At 34.2% G+C, this 22,553-nt stretch overlaps 1 protein-coding gene across 1 annotated transcript in view; it reads left to right on the forward strand.

Moving 5' to 3' along the window:
- HCN1 (hyperpolarization activated cyclic nucleotide gated potassium channel 1) overlaps positions 1-22,553 on the forward strand; it is a gene marked incomplete at its 5' end in the record, with an annotated part of 379,261 nt that overhangs the window by 322,062 nt on the left and 34,646 nt on the right. The window contains one exon of the mRNA XM_077752889.1: positions 5,391-5,631. Within this exon, the coding sequence (XP_077609015.1) occupies positions 5,391-5,631 (241 nt within the window). The remainder of the gene's footprint in view (positions 1-5,390; positions 5,632-22,553) is intronic.

Here is a 22,553-nt window from a genome sequence, read left to right on the forward strand (position 1 = left end):
AAGAATGAAAAGGCAAGCCACAGATGGGGAGAAGATATTTACAATGTATATCCCAACAAAGAACTCATGTCAAGACTATAAAAAGAACTCTAACAGTCGGAAGAAATGAGTAAAACTTGACTGGGCACTTCACCAAACAGGATATTCATCTGATCAGTAAGATGCAAAAAATGTGCATAACAACATTAATCATTGGAGAAATGTAAAATAAAACTATGATGAGAAAAAATTGTAAAACAATGAGACTCTCTGTGTACTTACTAATGACTAAAATTAAAGAATGATAACATCAAATTTTACTGTGGATGTAAGACAACTGGAACTTATATATTACTAACATATGAGAAAAGTAATACAGTCATTTTAGAAAACTTTTGGTAGTATCTACTAGTATTAAATATAAGCTTACCACCCAGCAATCCCAACATAAGGTAAATAAATATTCAAGAGAAATTAGTGTGGGTACAGCCACTGTGGAAAACAGTACAGAGGTTCCTCAAAATTTTACAAATAGAACTACCATATGGTCTAGCAGTTTCACTACTGGATAATTAGCCAAAGAATACAAAAACAGTAATCAAAGGGATACATACATCCCTATGTTTATAGCCGCATTATTTACAATAGCCAAAGTATGGAAGAAGCCCAAGTGTCCATCAGTGGATGAATGGGTAAAGAAGATGTGTACACACACACACACACACACACACACACGCGCGCACACACACACACACAGTCTCTCTCTCTCTCTCTCATATTATTCAACCATTAAAAAGAATGAAATCTTGCCATTTGCAACAACATGGATGGAGCCAGAGAGTATAATGCTAAGCAAAATAAGTCAGTCAGAGAAAGACAAATACCATATGATTTCACTCATATGTGGAACTTAAGAAATAGAACAAATGAGCAAAGAGGGGAAAAAGAGAAAGAGACAAATCAAAAACAAACTCTTAATTATAGAGAACAACCTGATGGTTACCAGAGAGGCAGAAGAAAGGGAGTGGGAATATGGGTTAAACAGGTGATGGGGATTAAGGAGTACATTTGTGGTGAGCACTAGGCGATATATGGAAGTGTTGAATCTCTATATTGTATACCTGAAACTAGTATAGCACTGTATGTTAACTACCTAAAATTAAAATAAAAACTTAAAAAGCCAAAAAAAAGGAGAAAGAGAGAAAAATCAGTGCATATGGCACTTCAAGAATGTTCATAACAGGTGTATCTTAATAGCTTAAAACTGAAAACACCCTAAATGTCATGAAGCGTAGAATGGATAAATAAACTATGGCATAGTCATAAAATGAAATACAAGCTGAAATATAAAAAGAAAGAACTACCGCCACCCAACAATATGGATGAATCACAGTGATATAATGATGAGCTAAAGAAGCAAGACACAAAAGAATACATAGTATATGATCCCATATAATCTGAAGTTCAAGAACAGGTGAAACTTATAGCGACAGAAATCAGAATAGCTAGAACCTTTGGTGTTAACTGGAAGAGGAAATAAAAGGAAACTTTCTGATAAACCCTAAATGGGGATCAGGTGGTTACACATTTGAAAAATTCACTTAAAATTTGTGTTCACTTAAGATTTGTGCTCTTTATATTATACTTTAAAAAATACTCTAGACCTCTGTGTCTAAACAATGAACAGAAATAGCTCTGTCATATGATACCAAAACAAGACAAAACAATGCTGAAAAGGAAGGACTTTCATACCTGAAATAGACAGCCAAAGCAGGATCAAATGCAGGATTTTTCATTGTTCATTGTATTATGCTTCTTTTTAATAGGTAAAAGTGTATTTGGAATTTGAACAGATTTGTGTTTAAAATTACTCAGTTGTTTAATTATGTGAGTACAATCTTATAATTATTTAGTTTATAATACTTTGGGATTAATTCATCACTACATTATTTACTTTGTTACAGAAATTATTAAAGCTCTAGCCATTGGTAGCTCTTTCATTTGGCCCCTTTGAAATACTTTCATTATTGTGGGATTTTTTATTTTTTTGGTTGATATTTGTGTTTGTTTTTTAGCACATCTATACTTTCTGTTACTACAAGATGCTTTGGGAAGAAGTAGTTACTTTTTTTTTTTTAAGTGTCGATAGTAAGCTTAGTAGTCTGGAGTGCCTTTTTAAGGTCAGGGCCGTGTCTGATTCCCTTAGGAACAGAGCCTTCCTCAATTTAAAACATATGGTCAATACTCTTAATTCAGGCCAGACATGTTGCTAAAATAGCTCATTATAATAAGTGTCATAAAAAATCTGGATGGAAATTAGAGATATTAATAACTTAACCGTGTGTTTTACTTAAGTCAATGTGCTTATAAGGAACTGTGATTGATGGAGGAGGAGCTTTAAAAGTCTTGTTTTACATGTGGAGAGATATTAATAACTTAATTAAATATGTTCCCTAAGAAAATGTGCTATAAAGAAATATGATTGATGGAGAAGAGCTTTTAAAAGTTTTCTTCACTTCTAGACTCACATGAGCATTTCCATTAAACTATATGCCCTCCAAGCAAGCAAATTTCATGGGAGGAGAATGGGCTTTTAAATGCAAATCACCTTCTGCCTAATTACTTTTCTTTCTTATCAAATACTTGTTAGAATTTACGGTTTCAGCCTGATTGTAGCCACATTGGTGGTAAAAGTTCCACAGGGAAAGAGAAAATTAATGAATTCCTTTAATCAATAACAATAATATGAAATTATCCCCACAGTGTTACAATCAAGGCAGTCATAATAGGTAAACCTTAATATGCAATGCATCATAGAAAAAGAGTTATTCATATAAGTAAAGAACAGTTTAATTGTTTATAAAATATACTCCCAATTATTTTCTAAAATAAAGTGTAAGAGAACAATGAAGAGAAAAAAATGTGGTTTAAATCAAAGAACATAGATTAAAAGATTCTCTATTATTTTTGTTTGAAAATTCTTATTTTCTCTGCAACCTGACTTACTTTCACTTTCCTACGCAGTAGCAGTATTCTTCTGTCATCTTACATGTGAAATCATTAATTCTCAATCAATCTGGTCCTTTTAATGACCTACTCTATCTTCCTTCAACTCATGTGGTGACCTTGAATACCTTGAGTGGTTCACCTCTTATCTTCATGAACTTTTGTTTAGAAGTATTTTGAATAATAAAAACACATTTTTTTTGCATAAGAGACTTGTTTCTCAAGCTATTTGCTTGAGAGTTTTAAGTAAATACTTACCAATGGGAACAAAACTCGTGTTTGTGAGCACTTTTTTCCATGCGGAAACTCCATCTTCCTTCTTTCCCTCCCTCCCAGCTTTCCTTTTTTGTTCTTTTCCTCCTACCTTCCACTTTCACATGTGTATGCGTGCACATTTACAGAGCACTTACTGCGTGCTGAATCTTACTGTAGTCTCACCTTCACCCCGGCACTTCAGCACTAGTTAGAATTGTCCCAGGTACAGCCACCCATGGAGTCAACTGCACATTATTTACGCTTGGATGTTACATGTAATATCTTCCTTTGTTGTTGTTATGTTCGCTCTTTGCTTCTTACAGCTGGTTTTTAAATATTTTACCATCCGGGGCGCCCGGGTGGCTTAGTTGGTTAAGCGTCTGACTTTCGCTCGGGTCATGATCTCGCGGTTCGTGGGTTCGAGCCCCGCGTCGGCCTCTGTGCTGACTGCCAGCTCAGAGCCTGGAGCCTGTTTCAGCCTGTGACTCCCTCTCTCTCTGACCCTCCCCTGCTCACGCTGTCTCTCTCTCTCTCTCTCTCCTAGAAATAAATAAAACATTTTAAAAAAATAAATAAATAAATAAATATTTTACCATCCTCCATGAAGCCCCACCATTCGAGACTCTTCTTTGCTCTGCTGAACTCCGAAGATATTAAGGATGAAATAGCTTTTGTTCTGTGGTGTACCCCAAATTTTGTGCCCTCTATATCAGCTGGAATTTTTTTTTTACCTATTCCAGGATAAGATTGGGTCATTTTATAGAACAAGATTGAGGAAGCTTTTGGGGCACCTGGGTGGCTCAGTCATTTAAGCTTCTGACGCTTCATTCTGGCTTATGTCATGAGCTGATGGTTCTTGGGATTGGGCCCTGTGTCAGGCTCTACATTGACAACACGGAGCCTGCTTGCGATTCTCTCTCTTTCTGCCCCTTCCCTGCTCTCTCTTGCTGAAGTGTGTGCACTCACATGCATGCTCGCTCTCTCTCACTCTCAAAATAAATTAATATTAAAAAAAATTTAGGATTTAGGAAACATTTTCCCTCAGTCTTACTCTATAAATTTGTATAATATATACAAATGTTTCCCCAAGAAAGAATTTAGATCTCAGCCTTTGCTACTATCCCCAAATCTTTTTGCCCTTTTCCCTCCTCGTATCAGGGTTTCCTTCAGTTTCTAGATCACAAATTCAGGTTTAACACTTTTCTCTCAGGGATCATTGGAGAAGAAAGTTTTGAGAAGTGGCATTGTGGTAAAATTTAGATTCCTGTTGTTTATCCTTTTACATATCTAACTGAAAGATGAAAAGTGGTTGGTCCCCCATCTGTATGTTATCCCAAGGAGATAGCACTATGTCTAATCTGGACCAGCATCTACAGAATGAAATCAAATATGTAAGTCTTCTAATTTCAGATTGGCTTGGTTCCAGAAATAAAACAAACAAACAATTCAGGAGAAAGAAAATATGGCCCCTCCATTGCAAGACTTCCAGTGGAAACCCAGGAGGCTTTGAAAAGAGTGATTTTCTGATCTATCCCAGAAACAGATTGAATTTACAATTATAGACAATAGTTAGATTAGAGCCTTCTTGGGTAACCTTTTTCTGCACACTCCATTGTCCTCACTTCACTGTGAATAACATTAAGGAAAAAAATACTGTTGTCTGACAGCTGGGCCTTTGTTTCAGAATTCTGGTCAGTAGGCACAAGTTAGATCATTCAACAATATCATGGAGCATAGGAGCAGCAATATTATAGCTAATAGGAGGTAGTGTGGCTTCTTTTCTTCATAAAATAAGATCAAAGGGAGACTGAAACTCTTCCACATTTGAGTTCTAATTTTACATAGAGTATAGCAAAGGAATGGGAAGGTATAAAAAGTGAAATGTATATATTTAATTCACGTTTTAATGAGAATGTTTAATATATATCTATACTATACTAGGTGCTGTGAATATAAAATCCCAACACCAAAATAAACCATAATTTCTGGCTTTGAAGAGATATGCAGATTATTAGAATGTATGCATCTTTGGTTCTGAATTTAAATTGCAAAATTGTGCTATTATATATAGATTTTAATTTAAGGATGTGCTTTTCTCCCTGATATGATTAATACCTCTCTTAATATTTGTTTACTCCTGCCATCTTTAGGAGATTGTCAACTTCAACTGTCGGAAACTAGTGGCTACAATGCCACTGTTTGCTAATGCAGATCCCAATTTTGTGACCGCCATGCTGAGCAAGTTGAGATTTGAGGTGTTTCAACCCGGAGATTATATCATACGAGAAGGAGCGGTGGGTAAAAAAATGTATTTCATTCAACATGGTGTTGCTGGTGTCATCACAAAATCCAGTAAAGAAATGAAGCTGACAGATGGCTCTTACTTCGGAGGTTAGTGAAAAACAAAATGAGCTAAAGTATAAGTGCCTTGGTTATGTATCCTCATCCGAATTTTGGAGATGTCAGAATGCTGATTTGTGGGGTTTGACTCTGAATGTGTATTTGAATTCTGATAAAAGTGTCTATGATGGTATGTTTCACATTTCAGTGTCACATTTTCAGTGCCTGTACATTTACTACTGGATCAGTTGAAGTATCTTTTTTATCTTCACAACCTGGAACTGATTAACAGTGGCTTAAACCAGATGGAAAGTCTATTTTTGTCTCACACAGAAGTCCCAGGAGGGTCAGATGGCTCTCCCCAGGACAGTTTCAGGGACCCAGATTTCACTTTATTTTGTTGGTCTGCCACCCTCAAGAGTGTTTTTCTCATTTATGCAAGAGGAACTGGTTCCTGTCCATTATGTTTTATATGGCCCACAGGAGAGGGAGAGTGGGACAGAGGAATTGAAGAGTGAGCAGTTTCTCTATTTAGAGGTATGCTCAGAATTGTCACTCTCACTGCTTATTTATATCTGACTGTCCAGAATTTAGTTACAAGAGTACTTCTAGTTGTAAGAAAGGCTGAGAAATGTAGCTTCTAGTTGAGTGATGTGTAAGTCAGGGATCTCCAGAGAAACAAAACCAATAGGATAATATATACACAAAGGAGAGTTATTATGAGGAATTAGCTGATGCAAATACAGAGGCTGATAAATCTTATGATCTGCCATTTACAAACTGGAAACTCAGGAAAACTGATGGTGTAATTCAATCTGGTTCCAAAAGCTGAGAACCAGAGTTGATGATATACATCCCAGTCTGAGGGCAAAAGATGAGATGAGATGTTGGCTCAAGCAGTGGGTAGGGAAAGTGGGTTGAACTTCCCCTTCCTCCTACATTTGTTCTGTTTAACCTCCAGTGGATTGGATGATACCCACTCACATTGGGGAGGACAAATTACTTTACTGAGTCCACTGATCCAAATACTAATCTTCACTGGAAACCCTCCCAGACACATCCAAAAAATTATCTGGGCACCCTGTGGCCAGGCAAGTTGACACATAAAACTAGCCATCACAAAATTTGCCTTGCTAAAAATCTGAAAATTTAAATTGTTGCCAACTTTTTACTATTAGAAGATATATATTGATATTTGTGCACATTTATAAAACTTGCCTAGAAGTTGAATAACTGGGTCAACGACTGCATATTTTTAAATTAAGATAAACACCAAATTATTTCTTTGATGAGACTGCCTGTTTCTACATGCCTTGCCAACTCATTTTTACTTTTATCCTCTTACTAAGTAAAAATGCCATGTCCTTCTTGTTTAGTCCGCATTTTCATGATTAATATTGAAGTTGAAGCATTACTACATATTTATTAATTATTTGTACTGTGTTTTTTGTTTCTATTCCTTGCATATTTTTCTAATGTTTTTTACCTTTTTAAAACCAATTTACAGAAACATTCTCAATGGATTTTTGATAGGCCTGAACTATTTACTTCAAGATTATTATTTCTTTTGTAACATCTAACTTTCCTTTTGTCATTCTGATCTTTATTATTATTGCCTTGATGAACCTGCCTCTCCTTTCCTTTAAAACATTAGAGATTTTGTGTTCCTTAAGTGGGTTTTGGACTCTGCAAAGTTATGAATATGTTTTTCATCTTTACCTCCATTTTGTTTGGTTTTATAATATTTTATTAGTATTTTATTAAAGTTTACTATATTTATGATTATTTCTACTTCAATTATATTTTTATTTTATATATTAATTATTTTATATATTAATACATCCAGCATATATTTGTGAGTATAGTATGAGATAAGATTCTATATTTTTCCCCCAAAGAAACAAGTCTATCCCCATCACTCCTGGAAGATTTCATCCCTTCGGCAAAACTTTGAAATATTTCTTTAATAATATGCTGATATAATATATACTATTGTGACAATAGCTAATAGTACTGAATTACATATTTGAAAGTTGCTAAGGGAGTAGATCTTCAAAGTTCTCATCACAAGAAAAAAATTCTGTAACTACATAAGGTGACAGATGTTACCTAGATTTATTGCAGTGATCATTTCCCAATATATACAAGTCTCGAAGACAAGTTATGTTTTTCTACAGTGTCAGCTTTATTCAATCATAAAGCAATGTTAATATGATTATAAAGCAGGTTCAGGATTTCAAACTCTATGACATTTCACTACTTTTTTAACTTGGCTTCTTATCCGTCACACAAAGCAAATCACAAGACAAGTTACACATCAAACATGATAGAACGGGGGATAGGAAAATAGCAACCCAAACATGAAATTGGTCTCTGGATGCACCACTGAGATACGGCCTAGGTCTGTCCGGGTTAGCTCTCAGCATGTGCTGCTTATCATGTTCAAGCAGTGGAGGATCCTTGTTCTGATTGGAGGTCAATCGATCAGAGCCTCTGGTGGCTACTGCCTCTAAATCCTCCATGTTTCATGTGGTCACACCTGAAAGGGTCAGTGTCTTGTAAGTCTGACAGGTTGTTTCAAAACTCCTCCTTTTTTAAAGGGATTTAATGAGTCTTGGGCCTCCTGTTTCCGCTGAGCATCAGTTCTGAGTGTGTTGTCCACTTGGGCTGCTTTCGGTGGTATCTGGTCTTAGCCACAATGCCCTTAGTTCTTGTGTCACTGCTTGACAGAAGTTACTGCTTGACGTGAGTAACTGCTAGACTCCATGTTGCTCTCTATAGTTGTATACCTGAAACTAACATAATGTGTAAATTACATCTCAGTAAAAAAAGAGAATCCTCAGGAAAATATATACATATTAAATCTGCTAGATTTTATATATCGGGGGAGAAAACGTATTCTGCGCCTTTTCTAGTATACATGCTGATTCCCAGAGGGGCTTTAATCATTCCAATCAAAGAAGCATTCCAGACAGAGGTAAGATAAGAAAGTAAAATAGCAATAAAGGAGCCGTTATGCTAATCTATGACCATTTGAGGCTCTTTTGCATAGAGGATAATGTTAGAACAAGCAGGAGTATACTATATAAAAAAAAAAGAGGGAACACTCTACACTTTTCTTAGTTTCTGCCACTTCTATTAAAACCTTAGAAACCTAATGATTAATATTAGGCCTCTGGTAATACAGTATCAGGACTTGGCAAATTTAATGTTTAAGTATTCCCCAACACTAGGAAACTGAAATGCTTTTCTTAGAAAGAGACAAGTCTGTCTTCAAATATCCACAGGTTTATCCTGTAAGAGGCAATTCAAGTGAATCTCTTTCCCTTCTCATAAGTGAAGGATTGAGTAAATGATCCTTATTACTTTGCATTCATCCTTCACAGACTTTATAATATACCATCTTTAGAAGGCTTCTCAGTCAGAATCAATGTCCCCCACCTTTATGTCTCCATAGTACCTCTCAAAGCTTTCCAGAATCCTGGTCTCAGTCTACCTCATACTGAAATTAATAGTGGTAGTTTCCTATCTTCCCCCCAACCCCGATACTGGATGGTAAGCAACATGTACATCAGAATCATCAGAGAGCTCTTTAAAGCCAAAGATCCCTAGGCCCCACCCAACAGAGAATCTGATTCACTAAGTTCAGAATGGAGACAGATTTTTATTTGTTCATTAGAGACTAATCAATCAGTATATCTGGTCCTTCCCCCCAAAAAAATCAGTAATCATTTAAAAAGTATTCAAGTCAGATTAGTAACAGCTGAGAAAAAGGCAATGCATTCCATTTTGTCATAGAAAAATAAATAGATGCTGAGTTTAAGAAGTTTTCTTCAATAACATTTAAGAGATATTAACTAGGAAACGTTTTGAATTTAATAAATTCTTTTTTATAATGTATCAAAATAACCATAAGGTTCTTATCCATTAACCTGTTGTAGCTGACTAAAATATATCCACTCAAGATAATTAGTGGACTAATTATCCCTCTTGACTTTCCCTCTCACCCATGAAGGATAGTTTTGAAGTTTCCAGCTTCTGTTTTTCCTACTCGTCTTTGTCATGTTCTGTATCTCCTCTTCAGCCCCTTAGCCTTTTGTGCAGATTGTGCTAAGGAAAAAAGATATTGGAAAAAGCTAAGAACCAAATAATTCTACCCTAGAAAGCACAGATAATTAATATTCAAATAAAGAAAAACAGGGTAATGGATGGGGTAAGAAATAAAAGTATACATGTACAGGCCAAGTTTGGGGAACGGTGATTTGGGCGGGAAAACATTTTTGAGGAAATTAATGGGGGTGTGTGATAAATATTTAGAGAAAAACATCTAGAAAGGACTTTCTGGAAGTGTTATTATGCATTAAGAATGTATTTTTATGGAATGCCTGAGCGGCTCAGTTGGTTAAGCGTCAGAGGTCAGCTCAGATCATGATCTCATGGTTCGTGAGTTGGAGCCCCGCATAGGGCTCTGTGCTGACCACTTGGAGCCTGGAGCATACTTCAAATTCTGTGACTTCTTCTCTCTCTCTGCCCCTCCCCTGCTCAGGCTCTGTCTCTCAGAAACAAGTAAACATAAAAAAAAAAACTTTTTTAAAGAATGTATTTTTACATTTGACATACATTTTGTTATTTCAAAGGAGCTTTTAATTACTATATGGTTATATTTGCTAGTATTAAAGTTTTATACAAAGGCTAGGACACTTAGCTCCCTAGGTTTAAGTGGGTTACACTATTAGTAAAGTCAGTTTACAGTAATGAATATACTTGTGTTGAGTCACAAGATCATTAATGGGATGAAAACTAGTTTGTCCTGATATATTTTGATTATTTTGAACATGCTGTAGCATCTCTGGTTATAAGTGAAATTGGGGCTGTTATTTATTGCTATGGTGGTTATTTTTGTGATCTCCTAGCTGATTTTGGATATCAGGTTTTGTTTACTTCTTGGAGAGAGTAAGAAGACTTTCTTAAAAATGTATTCTCTATTTTAAGGAAGTTTAAGCAATCTAGGCCTTACCTATTACTTGAAGTCTTAAGTCTCACAAGTAAAGCCACTTGTGTCTGATTCTCTGTCTTCTATTGTTATTAAAGTACTCCAGGTTTCTACTTCTTTATGAATAATCATTTAGTTCAGCTAATTCAATTGTTACTAATACTGAAAAGCTTAAGAAAAAATCTGATGCCAGAGTCAAAATTATACCTTAGGATTTCTGATGGAATTGAGTGATGTTGACATCCACATGTCAGCATGTGAAAAAAATCCCCAGAAGATTCCAAATAATTTTTACATTATATATATGTATAAATATGTGTGTATATATATATGTGTGTGTGTATATAATTCCCTTTTTCAATAAATATTTAATTTTAAATTTTTGAACCATTTTAGATACAAAATGATTACCAAGATTATACAGAGAATTCTATATATCTCCTACCCAGTTTTTATTATTAATATTTACCATTAGTATGATACATTCACCATATCGTTATTTGTCATAATTGATGAATCAATACTGATACATTATTATTAATAAGTACCTAATAAAGCACACACTTCAGATTTTCCCAGTCTTTACCTAATATCCTCTTTTTATTCAGGATCCCATTTACTTGTAATGTCCTCTGATTTGCTCTTGGTTTTTTAAGTTTCTTAGACTTTCCTTGTTTTTGGTGAACTTCACAATTTTGAGGAACATTAGTACGGCATCTTATAGAATGTCCCTCAGTTGGGATTTGCCTGCTGATTTCATGATTAGATTGGGATAAGTTTTTTTGGGGAAGGATGATCACAAACAAAAAGGGCCATTATCTGCACATAATATCCAAGGCATCTGTTATCAATATATCTTATCACTGTTGATGTTAACCTTAATCACTTGGATAGATAGAGGTAGTGTTTTTCAGGCTTCTCCACTATAAAGTTACTTTTTTTCCTCTACATCCCTACTTCTCTGTTTGAAAGAGTCACTAAGTATAGCCGATGACTAAGGACTGGGGAATAATGTTCCACTTCTTAAGGTAGACTATGTACATAAATTATTTGAGATTAATCTAAGTGGGAAATTTATTTACTGTCTTACATTTAAAGACCATAAATAAATCCTTTTTTATACATCCTTTTAATATATTTATAAAAATATAAATATTTTAATATTTAAACATATAAAATATTTAAATATATAATATAAACATATAATATTCATCAGTATAGACTGATCCAATACTTCTATGTGTATCAGTATAGACTGATGAATATTAAATCCTTTTTTATACATCAGTATGGACTGATGAATAATTTATCATTTGGTTTATAATCCAATACTACTTTGTTTTTATTTGTTTTTAATTCCTGCATATGGTGTTAATAGTAGTTTCCGGTGTACAATATAGTAATTCAACAATTCCATATATTGCTCAGTGGTGATCTAGATAAGTGTACTCTTAATCCCTTTCACCTACTGTCACTCATCTCTGCATTCACCTCCCCTCTGGTAACCATCTGTTTGTTCTCTATGGTTAAGAGTTTGTTTTTTGGTTTTGCTCTCTGTTTAGTCCTTTGTTAGTTTGTTTTGTTTCTCAAATCCCACATATAAGTGAAATCATATGGTATTTGTCTTTCTCTCACTGACTTATTTTGCTTAGTATTATACTCTCCAGCTTCATCCATATTGTTGCAAATGGTGAGATTTCATTCTTTTTATGGCTGAATAATATTCCATTGTATACATACCACATCTTTAACCATTCATCCATTGATGGACACCTGGACTACTTCCATGTTTTAGATATTGTAAATCATGCTGCAGTAAGCAAGGGTGCATATATCCCTTTGAATTAGTGTTTTTGTATTCTTTGGGTAAATACCCAGTAGTGCAATTACTGGATTGTAGGTTACTGCTATTTTTAATTTTTGGAGGAAACTCCACTATCTTCCACAGTGGCTGTACCAGCTTTTATTCCCACGATCAGTGCACAAGGGTCCAATCCTACTTTATTAATTGTGTTGCTCAAATTGTTCCAGCTTTGGCCATTTGGACTATGTACCTTGGAAACATTCCTATTATTATGAGTTTGAGGTTTTTATTTTTGTTCTGTCTTGTTGAGATTATTTCTTTTTTCTGGCACTGGAAGATGCACCTGGCTCATTTTGTATATTTCCTACCCAGTCATAGATTCAGCCATTCCACCAAGGATCCCTGGTTCTGTTTATTGGAGAGTGTTTTTAGAAACAAAGACCTGGACACCAAGTGTACTCATTACTACTGGGCTATCATTACTTCTAGACCCTCTCAGATGACAAAGCAAAGAGATTTATATTCATATACTAACATGTGTATATACACATATGTATAATGAATATTTCTATGTGTATCCGTCTGTACCCATGTTAGGCTAAATATGAGCTCATACTGATATTTCCAACTCTAATCCATTACCACATGGATTATTTTGACCTTCTTTTCCTGTTTATCTGTAATACTTCACTCAAAAGTAAGAAATCTGGGGCACCTGGGTGGCTTAGTTGGTTAAGCGTCTGACTTTGGCTCAGCTCATCATCTCACAGTTCATGTGTTCAAGCCCCTATGACAACATAGGGCTCTCTGTTGTCAGTGTGGAGCCTGCTTCAGATCCTCTGTCTCCCTCTCTCTCTCTGCCCCTCCTCTGCTCACTCATGTTCTCTCTCTCTCACGTTCTCTCTCTCTCTCTCTCTCAAAAATAAACACTTAAAAAAAGTAATAAATCTGGTTTCCAGTATATATTCACTTAATTGTTCAATTGTAGTATACCTGTATGGTGGTTTTAAAATTGTTAATAACTTTATCAACTGGAATATACATCTAACATGAAGTTCTTGTTGCCTCTCCACTCATATGCAAAGATGCTTAGATCAGTATCTTATTCCCCAATCCCCTTCAGTGAGGTTGTTTTGACATTTGTCATACATTTATATTTTTTTTTGTTACACTCTGCATTCTACCCTGAGAACTTCTGACTTCCTCAATTATTTTTTTTAATTTGCATACCATGATTTACTTTTTGGACAAAAAGTTTTATAGGTTTTGACAAATGCTTACTGTCATATATTCACCATTGTATCATACAGATTAGTTTTACCACCTCAAAAAAAAATTGTGGGTGTCACCTATGCAACTCTCTCCTGTTCCCTATCTGTGGCAACCACTGATCTGTTTACTAGTTCTCAGTAGTTTTTCTTGTCCAAATGTTATATAATTGGAATCATAGGATATATACTATTGTGGGTATTTTAATTTCAAATTCCACTTGTTAATTGCTGTAATATAGGAAATTTAGTCTTATACATTAAACTTTTACTCAGTGACCTTCTATACTCACTTGCCAGTTAAGGGTTTTGGTCAGTTCTTTGGGATTTTCTTCATGAATAATCTTGTCATCTACAAATAGAGACAATGGTATTTCTTTATTTCCAATTCATACACCTTTTATTACCTTTTCTTATTTAACTGGCAAGGACTTCTAGTAATATGTTGAATTGGAGTAATGAGAGGGAACATCCTTGCCCTGATCTTCAGTCCTCATAGAGAACTTTTTCCCCTTGATTTTGGAGTAAAACATCTATTTTCTCACTATTCAAAATGATGCTATTTGAATTTTTATAGATATTTCTTATCAAAATGAGGAACTTCTCCCATTACTACTTCTGTGAGCATTGTTTTTTTAGTATTTTTTATACTTCTTATTTTTTTAAGTAATGTCTATTCCCAGAATGAGGCTCAAACTCACAACCAAGATCAATAGTTGCATGCTCTACTGACTGAGCCAACCAGGCTTCCCAAGAGTTGTTTCCTTAATATATATATATGATATTCAATGTATATACATATATATATATATATGTCTTTCATGATATATTTTTTCTTCTCTAGCCTGTTGATGTGGTAGGTTACACTGACTGAATTTGATTTTGAATGTTGAACCAGGCTTGCATGCCTGAAATAATTTTTAATATATAAAAATGTATTAAAATATGTACAAATGGTTGGATTCAATTTTCTAAAATTTTTATCATAATTTTTCTGTTTATGTTCATGAGAGATATAGCTCTACTTATTCTTTCCTGTAATGTAGTTTTTTTGGTTTGGTTTGGTTTGGTTTGGTTTGGTTTGGGTTTCATATTAAAATAATTCTCACATTACGGGTGCCTGGGTGTCTCAGTTGGTTAAACATCAGACTTCAGCTCAAGTTATGATCTCATGGTTCCTGAGTTTGAGCGCCACATTGGGCTCTCCACTGTAAGCTTAGAGCTGGCTTTGGATCTTTCTCTCTCTCTCTCTCTCTCCCTCTCCCTCTCCCTCTCCCTCTCTAGCTCACATGCTCTCTCTCTCTCTCTCTCCCTCTCTCTCTGTCAAAAATAGGTAAACATAAAAAATAATTCTTACTTCATAAAATGACATAGAAAATATTCTCTGCTTCTATGTTCTAGAAAAAATTGTGGAGAATTGATATTATTGCTTCCTTTTATATTTGGCAGAATCCATTAGTGAAAACATGTGATTCATATTTTGCGGGTTGTTAATTATTGATTCAATTTCCTTAATAGACAAAAGGTTATTCATCTATGTATTTCTCATTTTATGAATTTAGTTTATACTTTCTGGGAATTGCTCCATTTCATCTAAATTTTCAAATTTATAGATATAAAGTTGTTTGTTGTATTCTTTTATTACTCCTTTTTAATTACTCTAGGATCAGTTGTGATTATCACTTTCATTTTTGATGTTGATAATTTGTATTCTCTCTCTCTCTCTCTCATTAACATTCCTAGAAAAAGAATATTGAAAATCTTTTTTAAAAACTAGATTTTGCTTTCATTGATGTTCTCCATTGTTTTGTTTTCAATTTTATTGATTCCTATGCTAATTTTTATTATTTCCATATTCTTCTAGCTTTAGTCTTAAATTGCTCCTTTCTATAGTTGTTAAAATGGAAGCTTATATTACTGATGTATACCTTTCTTCTTTCTATGTATTTAATGCTATATACTATAAATTCTTCTCTAAATATTGCTTTTCCTCCCTCCCACAAATTTGATATCACATTTTATTTTTATGTAACTCAAAATGTCTGTTTGATTTCTTTTGAGACTTCTTCTTTACCTATATACTATTTAAAGTCTTTTAAATATTTCAGGATTTCTGAGCTATTTTTTCATTGTCAATTTCTAGTTTAATTCCACTGTGACCTGGGAATTTACTTTGTATGGTTTCCATTATTTTATGTTTGCTAAGTTGTATATTATGGCTTTGTATCTTGATGGATGTTTCATATGAGCTTGAGGAGAATGTATACTTTGCTATATTGGATGGAGCATTCTTTATATGTCAATTGGATCAAGTTAATTGCTACTGCAGGTCAAACCAACTATGTCCTTGCTGATTTTTAGCCTGCTTGATCTACCAAGTAATAGAAGAGTGGTATTGAAGTTTACAATCATAATAAAGAATTTGTTCAATTCTCTTTGCAAGGCCCATCAGTTTTTTTCCTTAGGTGTTTTGACATTCTGTTGTTGAGTCCATACATGTTTAGGATTGTTGTATCTATTTGGAGAATTGGCCTCGTTATCATTATGTAATACCCTCTTTTATTCTAGTATTTTTTTCTTGTTATGAAATCATTTTGTCCAGAATGAATACAGCTACTCTAGCTTTCTTTTGATTAGTATTTACATTATTTTTTTCTATTTCCCTGAACCTTTTTTTATATATATACTTTTTTTACTGTGGCAAAATACACAAACATAAAATCGCCATCTTAACTATTATTAAGTGTATGGTTTAGTGGTATTAAACACACTCATATGTACTTCTAGTACCACCATCCATCTCCAGAACTTTTCATCTTGTAAAATTGCAACTCTGTATCTATTAAACAATAAATCCCCGTTTCCCCCTTCCTTCCAGCCCTAGGCAATCACTATTCTATTTTCTGTCTCTGTGATTTTTTTTATTACTCTCAGTATCTCACATAAGTAGATTCATATAGCATTTATCTTTTTGTGACTGGTTTATTTCACTTAGCATAGTGTTTTCCAGGTTCATCCATGTTGTAGCATATGTCAGAATTCCCTTTCTTTTTAAGGCTGAATAATGTTTTATTGTATGTCTGTATCACATCTTACATATTCATTCATTAATTAACAACTGGATTACTCTCACATTTATAGCTACTGTAATGAGTGCTGCTTTGAACACAGATGTATAAATATCTCTTTGAGACCCAATTTTCAATTCCTTTAAGTATATACTCACAAGTAAAATTGCTGGATCATATGGTAATTCTATTTTTTTAATTTTTTAAGGAATCCTCATACTGTTTTCCATAGTGGCTATGCCATTTTACATTCTAACCAACAACACACAAGTGTTCCAATTTCTCCACATTTTCAACACTTGTGATTTTTTTTTTTTTTTTTTGGCTAGTAATCTTCCTAATAGGTGTGAGTTGGTATCGTATTATTGTTTTGGTTTGCATTTCCCTAATAATTAGTGATGTTGAGCATATTTTCATGTTTGTTAGTCACTTGTATATTTTCTTTGGTGAAGTATCTGTTTAAATGCTTTGCCTGTTTATGAATCAGGTTGTTTGGTATTGATTTATAGGAGGTTTCCATATTTTTGGATATTAATCTCTTATCAGATACATGATTTGAAAATATTTTATTTGTCTTTTTATTCTGTTGATAGTGTATTTTGACTCACAACTTTTTTTTTAATTTTCATGATGCCAATATTTCTGTTTTCTTTAGTTACCTGTGCTTTTGATGTCTTTCCACAATATTATTGCCAAATCCAATGTTGTGGAGCTTCCTTCATGTTTTCTTCTAAGAGTTTTATATAGTTTTAGGTCTTACATGTAGGTCTTTGGTCCATTTTTAGTGTATTTTTATCTATAGTGTTAGGTATTGATTTAACTTTTTACTTGACATATGGATGTCTAGTTTTCTCAGCACCACTTGTTGAAAAGACTGTCCTTTACTTTTAAATAATCGTGTCACCCTTGTTAAAACTCATTTGATCATATATTCAAGGGGTTATTTCTGTACAATCATTTAGTTTTTTTAAAAAACTGTCCTTTTTAGAACGGCTTTAGGATTACCACAAAATTGAACAGAAAGTACAGAGATTTTCTGTGTGGTCCCTGCCCCCACAAATGCTCAGCCTCCATATCATTAACATCACTCACCAGAATGGCACCAAGAATGAACCTACATTGATACAGCATAATCACTACAAGTCCATTATTTACCTTAGGATTCATTCTTGGAATGGTATATTTGATGATTTTAGACAAATGTATAATAACATATATATGTCACTGTAATATCATACAGAGTAGTTCACTGCCCTAAATGTCCTCTGCACTTTCTCTATTTATCTCCTCTCCATCTGCCTAACAATCACTGAACTTTTTATTGCCTCCATGGTTTTGCCTTTTCAGAAATATCATTTAATGCAATATGTAGACTTTTAGATTGTTTTCATTCAGTTAGTGATATGCATGTAAGATTTGCCCATATCTTTTTATTGCTTGACAGCTTGTTTCTTTCTAGTGCTGAATAATATTCCATTATCTGCATGTATCACAGTGTATTTATCCACTCACCTCCGGAAAAACATCTTGGTTGTTTCTAAGTTTTGGCAATTATGAATAAAGCTGCTATAAACATCCAAGTTTTTGTGGACATATTTTCAACTCCTTTGGGTAAATACTAAGGAGTGTGATTACTAGATTATAGGGTAAGAATATTTTTAGTTTTTTAAGTATCTGCCAAACTGTCTTTCAAAGTGGCTATACTATTTTGCATTTCTACCAGCAATGAATGAGAGTTGTTGTAGCTCCAAATGCTCACCAGTATTTATTTTGTGTTGTCAGTGTTCTAGATTTTGGCCATCCTAATACATGTATAGTGACATCTTATTGTTTTAATTTGCATTTACCGGATGATATATTATTTGGAACATCTTTTCATATGCTTGTTTATCATGTGTGTATATTCTTAATTGAGGTATCTTTTAACGTCTTTGGTCCATTTTTAATCAAGTTGTTTGTTTTCTTGTTGAGTTTTAAGACGTCTTTGTATATTTTTAGATAAAAGGTTTTTTTAATCAGATGTGTATTTTGCCAGTATTTTCAACCAGTCTGTGGCTTGTCTTCTCATTCTTTTGACATTTTCTTTGCAGAGCAGAAGTTTATAATTTTAATGAAGTCTAGCTTATCAATTATTTCTTTTATAGATTGTGTATTATATCTAAGAAAAGCATCAGCATGCGTAAGGTTACCTAGATTTCTCCTATATTATTTCCTAGGAGTTTTATAGTTTGTGTTTTACATTTAGGTCTATGACACATTTGAGTTAATTTCTGTGGATGCTATAAAGGCTGTGCCTAGATTAATTTGTGTGTGTGTGTGTGTGTGTGTGTCCAGTTGTTCCAGGACCATTTGTTGAAGAGACTGTCTTTTCTTCATTGTATTGGTATTCCTTCTTTATCAAAGATTCTTTGACTATATCTAAAGAGGTCTATTTCTGGGCTCTCTGTTTTGTTTCCCTGATCGAGTTATCTGTTCTTACACCAGTACAACACTATCTTGATTCCTGTAGCTTTATAGTAAGTCTTGAAGTTGGGTAGCATCAATTCTCCAACTTTGTTCTTCTTCCATCTTCTGGGTCTTTGTATCTCCATATAAACTTAGAATCAATTTATCAATAAGCCATAAAATAACTTGCTAGGATTTTGATTTGGATTGAATTGAATCTATAGATCAAACTGGGAAGAACTGACATCTTGACACTTGAACTTTGTGTCTTCCAGTCCAAATGTATGGACTATCTCTCCATTTATTTTATTTTTATTTTATTTTATTCAAAGGGAATAAGAACTTCCAAATATGTCAGAAATAAAACTGAAAGCCCTGTCATGTTTATTTAATCTCCTCTAAATCTATAATATGTGTCTTTTCCCTAGCATAGTTCTTTTTTATTTTGTCACTTTTTTTCCTGAATCACTTTAATTAATATTTGTTCTTTTTTCGTAGTGCTTTCAAAGAAAAAGGGTTTTTTTTTCTTTGAAGTAATTTCTGGATTTTTTTTTATGATGTCTTTCATTTTCTTTAGGTTTTAGTTATTTTAATGTTAATTATTTTGAGAAAGAGAGAGAGAGAGACCGAGAAAGAGAGAGAGAGAGAAAGAGAGAGAGACGGAGTGTCTGAGTGGGGTAGAGGCAGAGAAAGAGAGGAAGAGAGAACCCCAAGCACCTAAGAGCTAACAGCATAGAACCAATGTGGAGCTCAGACTCACAAACCATGAGATCGTGATCTGAGCCAAAATCAAGAGTTGGCCAGTTAACCAATAAGTCACCCATGCACCCCTAGTTTTCAGTTTTTGCTTTTTTCTTTTAGTTTCTTGAGTGAAGAATATTAGTATATTTATTTTCAACTATTTAAGCACATATAAATTTGATGACTGCAATTGAATGACATATAAATTTGACTGTACTGCTTTAGTCAAATCTCATTGAATTCTTTAAAGATTTATTATTGCTTCCTTCTTTTTAAATATTTTTTAAAAAATTTTTAATTAATGTCTATACCCCACAAGGGGCTCAAACTCATGACCCTGAGATAAAGTTCCACATGCTCTTCTGACTGAGCCAGCCAGATGCCACTATTATCGCTTATTTCTAAATAGATTACACTTTAAGTCTGAAGTTATTGCATAGTTCATGAGTTGTCTTTTATTTACATTGTTGTTAAAAAGATTTTAATATTTATTTTTGAGAGACAGAGAGACTGAGCACAAGTGGGGGAGGGGCAGAGAGAGAGAGACACAGAATCCAAAGCAAGCTCCAGGCTCTGAGCTGTCAGCAGAGAGCCTGACGTGGGGCTCCAACTCCCAAGCTATGAGATCATGTGACCTGAGCCAAAGTCTGACACAACTGACTGAGCCACCCAGATGCTCCTGTTGTTAAAATTTTTAATTTTTTTAATGTTTATTCATTTTTGAGAGAGAGAGAGACTGACCATGACTGGGGGAGGAGTAGAGAGAGAGAGAGAGGGTGAGAGAGAGACACATAGAACTTAAAGCAAGCTCCAGGCTCTGAGCTGTCAGTACAGAGCCTGATGCTGGGCTCGAACTCATGAACCATGTGACAATGACCTGAGCTGAAGTTGGACACTCAACTGACTGAGCCACCCAGGTGCCCCTGTTAAAATTTTTAAATGCAAACATTTGGAGATGGAATGGTGGAGAGAAAACAAACATATGGGTATAAAAGAATTACAGAATATCAAATATAACAAAGATGATAAGATTAAAATATATTTATTTTTAAAAGGAATGAAATGTTCTACAATTACTAGACATTTATAAAGTTAAAATACAATTCTATATAGAATATTTTTCCATTCTCCTAATTTCTATAGACATAAATGATGTCTAAGATGAGTTCTAAACTTAGCCTTATAAAATTACCAAAGAAGTTATCCGACATTTCAAAACCATTATTTCCCCTATAGTTTATTCCTATTAGAGTCTAATATGTACTTATTCAACCCAACTTACTTCAACCAGAAATTCTGTAAAATAATATTTGTTTGAATTCCATGCTTATAGCCACATTTATATTTTCACCATGGGGACCCAAAGTGACTATTAGTGAGCCTCAGGGTACTGAAAACACAATGCTTTGCCTGATTGTTGATGGGAAAAAATAAGTCTGTATTGCTTTCAATTCCTTTACATATACAGTTGACATGTATTCAAGTTAAACTCCAAAGAAGGTAATGAGAGGCAGTTAAAACCTAATAATAAGTTGTACTTATTTCACACATTAAGGTTTATAATTTATACCTCATTAAGTATCTGATAAGAAATTTTAAAATGAATAGGAGTACCTGGGTGGCTTATTCAAAGAAAGATCAAACTTGGAGTTTTGTATTCTGTGCCTAACGATTTATTTCTACAATAATAAGAAACTAGATCAAATTAGTTTACTTTAGTTTAGTTTAGTTTTGTTTTTAACCTATGGAAATTTTAGGATTTTTTCCGTGTGTGTGTGTGTGTGTGTGTGTGTGTGTGTGTGTGAAGGTTGGGGGACGAGTTTTAGGTCAGCACATGCACCATCTCATCCAATGTTCTCAGCAACAGAGGTCCCAAGTAGAGAGTGCAAGACAATAAAAATAGACTAAGTGCTTACCATGTATTAGGCACGTTCATAGTCCCTGGGGATTCAGCAGGGGGCAAAACAGACCAAATTCCCCACAGCCATGTAGCTTTTATTTTATGGGATACTTAAATTTTAGAAATAAAAATTAAATAGAGAAAACTAAATTAGTGAAATATTAGACTACATCACCGCATGGTGATAAACACTTCTAGGGAAATTAAAACTAAGAAGTGTAAGGAATACCTCCCTGTCCATACAGCCATTTGGGGGTTAGGTCCGGGCATGTGGGGTTGATTATATGGGAGTCCCGGGCTTCCCATTGGGAGTGATGATGAATGAGGATAAAGCACCTAAGAGATCAGTCCTCATGGCATAGGCCAGATGAATGGTGAGGAAATGAGTTTAGGGTGCTAAGGAGTGAGGGTGAGTTCCTGGACTCCTTCTTGACTCTTCCTCTGAGGGAAATTTTACAGTTCTCCTTTTACATATGAAGAAAGTAAACCTCAAAGATGTTAAACCAAGGCCAGTACCTGAAAAGCAACAGAGCCACATTTCGAACTCCACTATAAATCTGAACTTAAAGCCTATGTTTTGTCCACTGTACCTCACTCCATCCTATGAGAAAGCATGATGGTTGTCCTCTAGGACATAAAACGTTAGCTAAAATGTCCTCTAGGAATTTAAACCTTAGCTAAGCCTTAGCTTCTCTTCAAAGGCATCTGTATCTTGTTTATACATGCATTTGTTAAACACCTTTGAAATCTGTTC

This window comes from Crocuta crocuta, unplaced genomic scaffold (assembly GCF_008692635.1).
Source record: "Crocuta crocuta isolate KB4526 unplaced genomic scaffold, BGI_CrCroc_1.0 scaffold409, whole genome shotgun sequence".
Classification (NCBI taxonomy): Eukaryota; Metazoa; Chordata; class Mammalia; order Carnivora; family Hyaenidae; genus Crocuta; species Crocuta crocuta.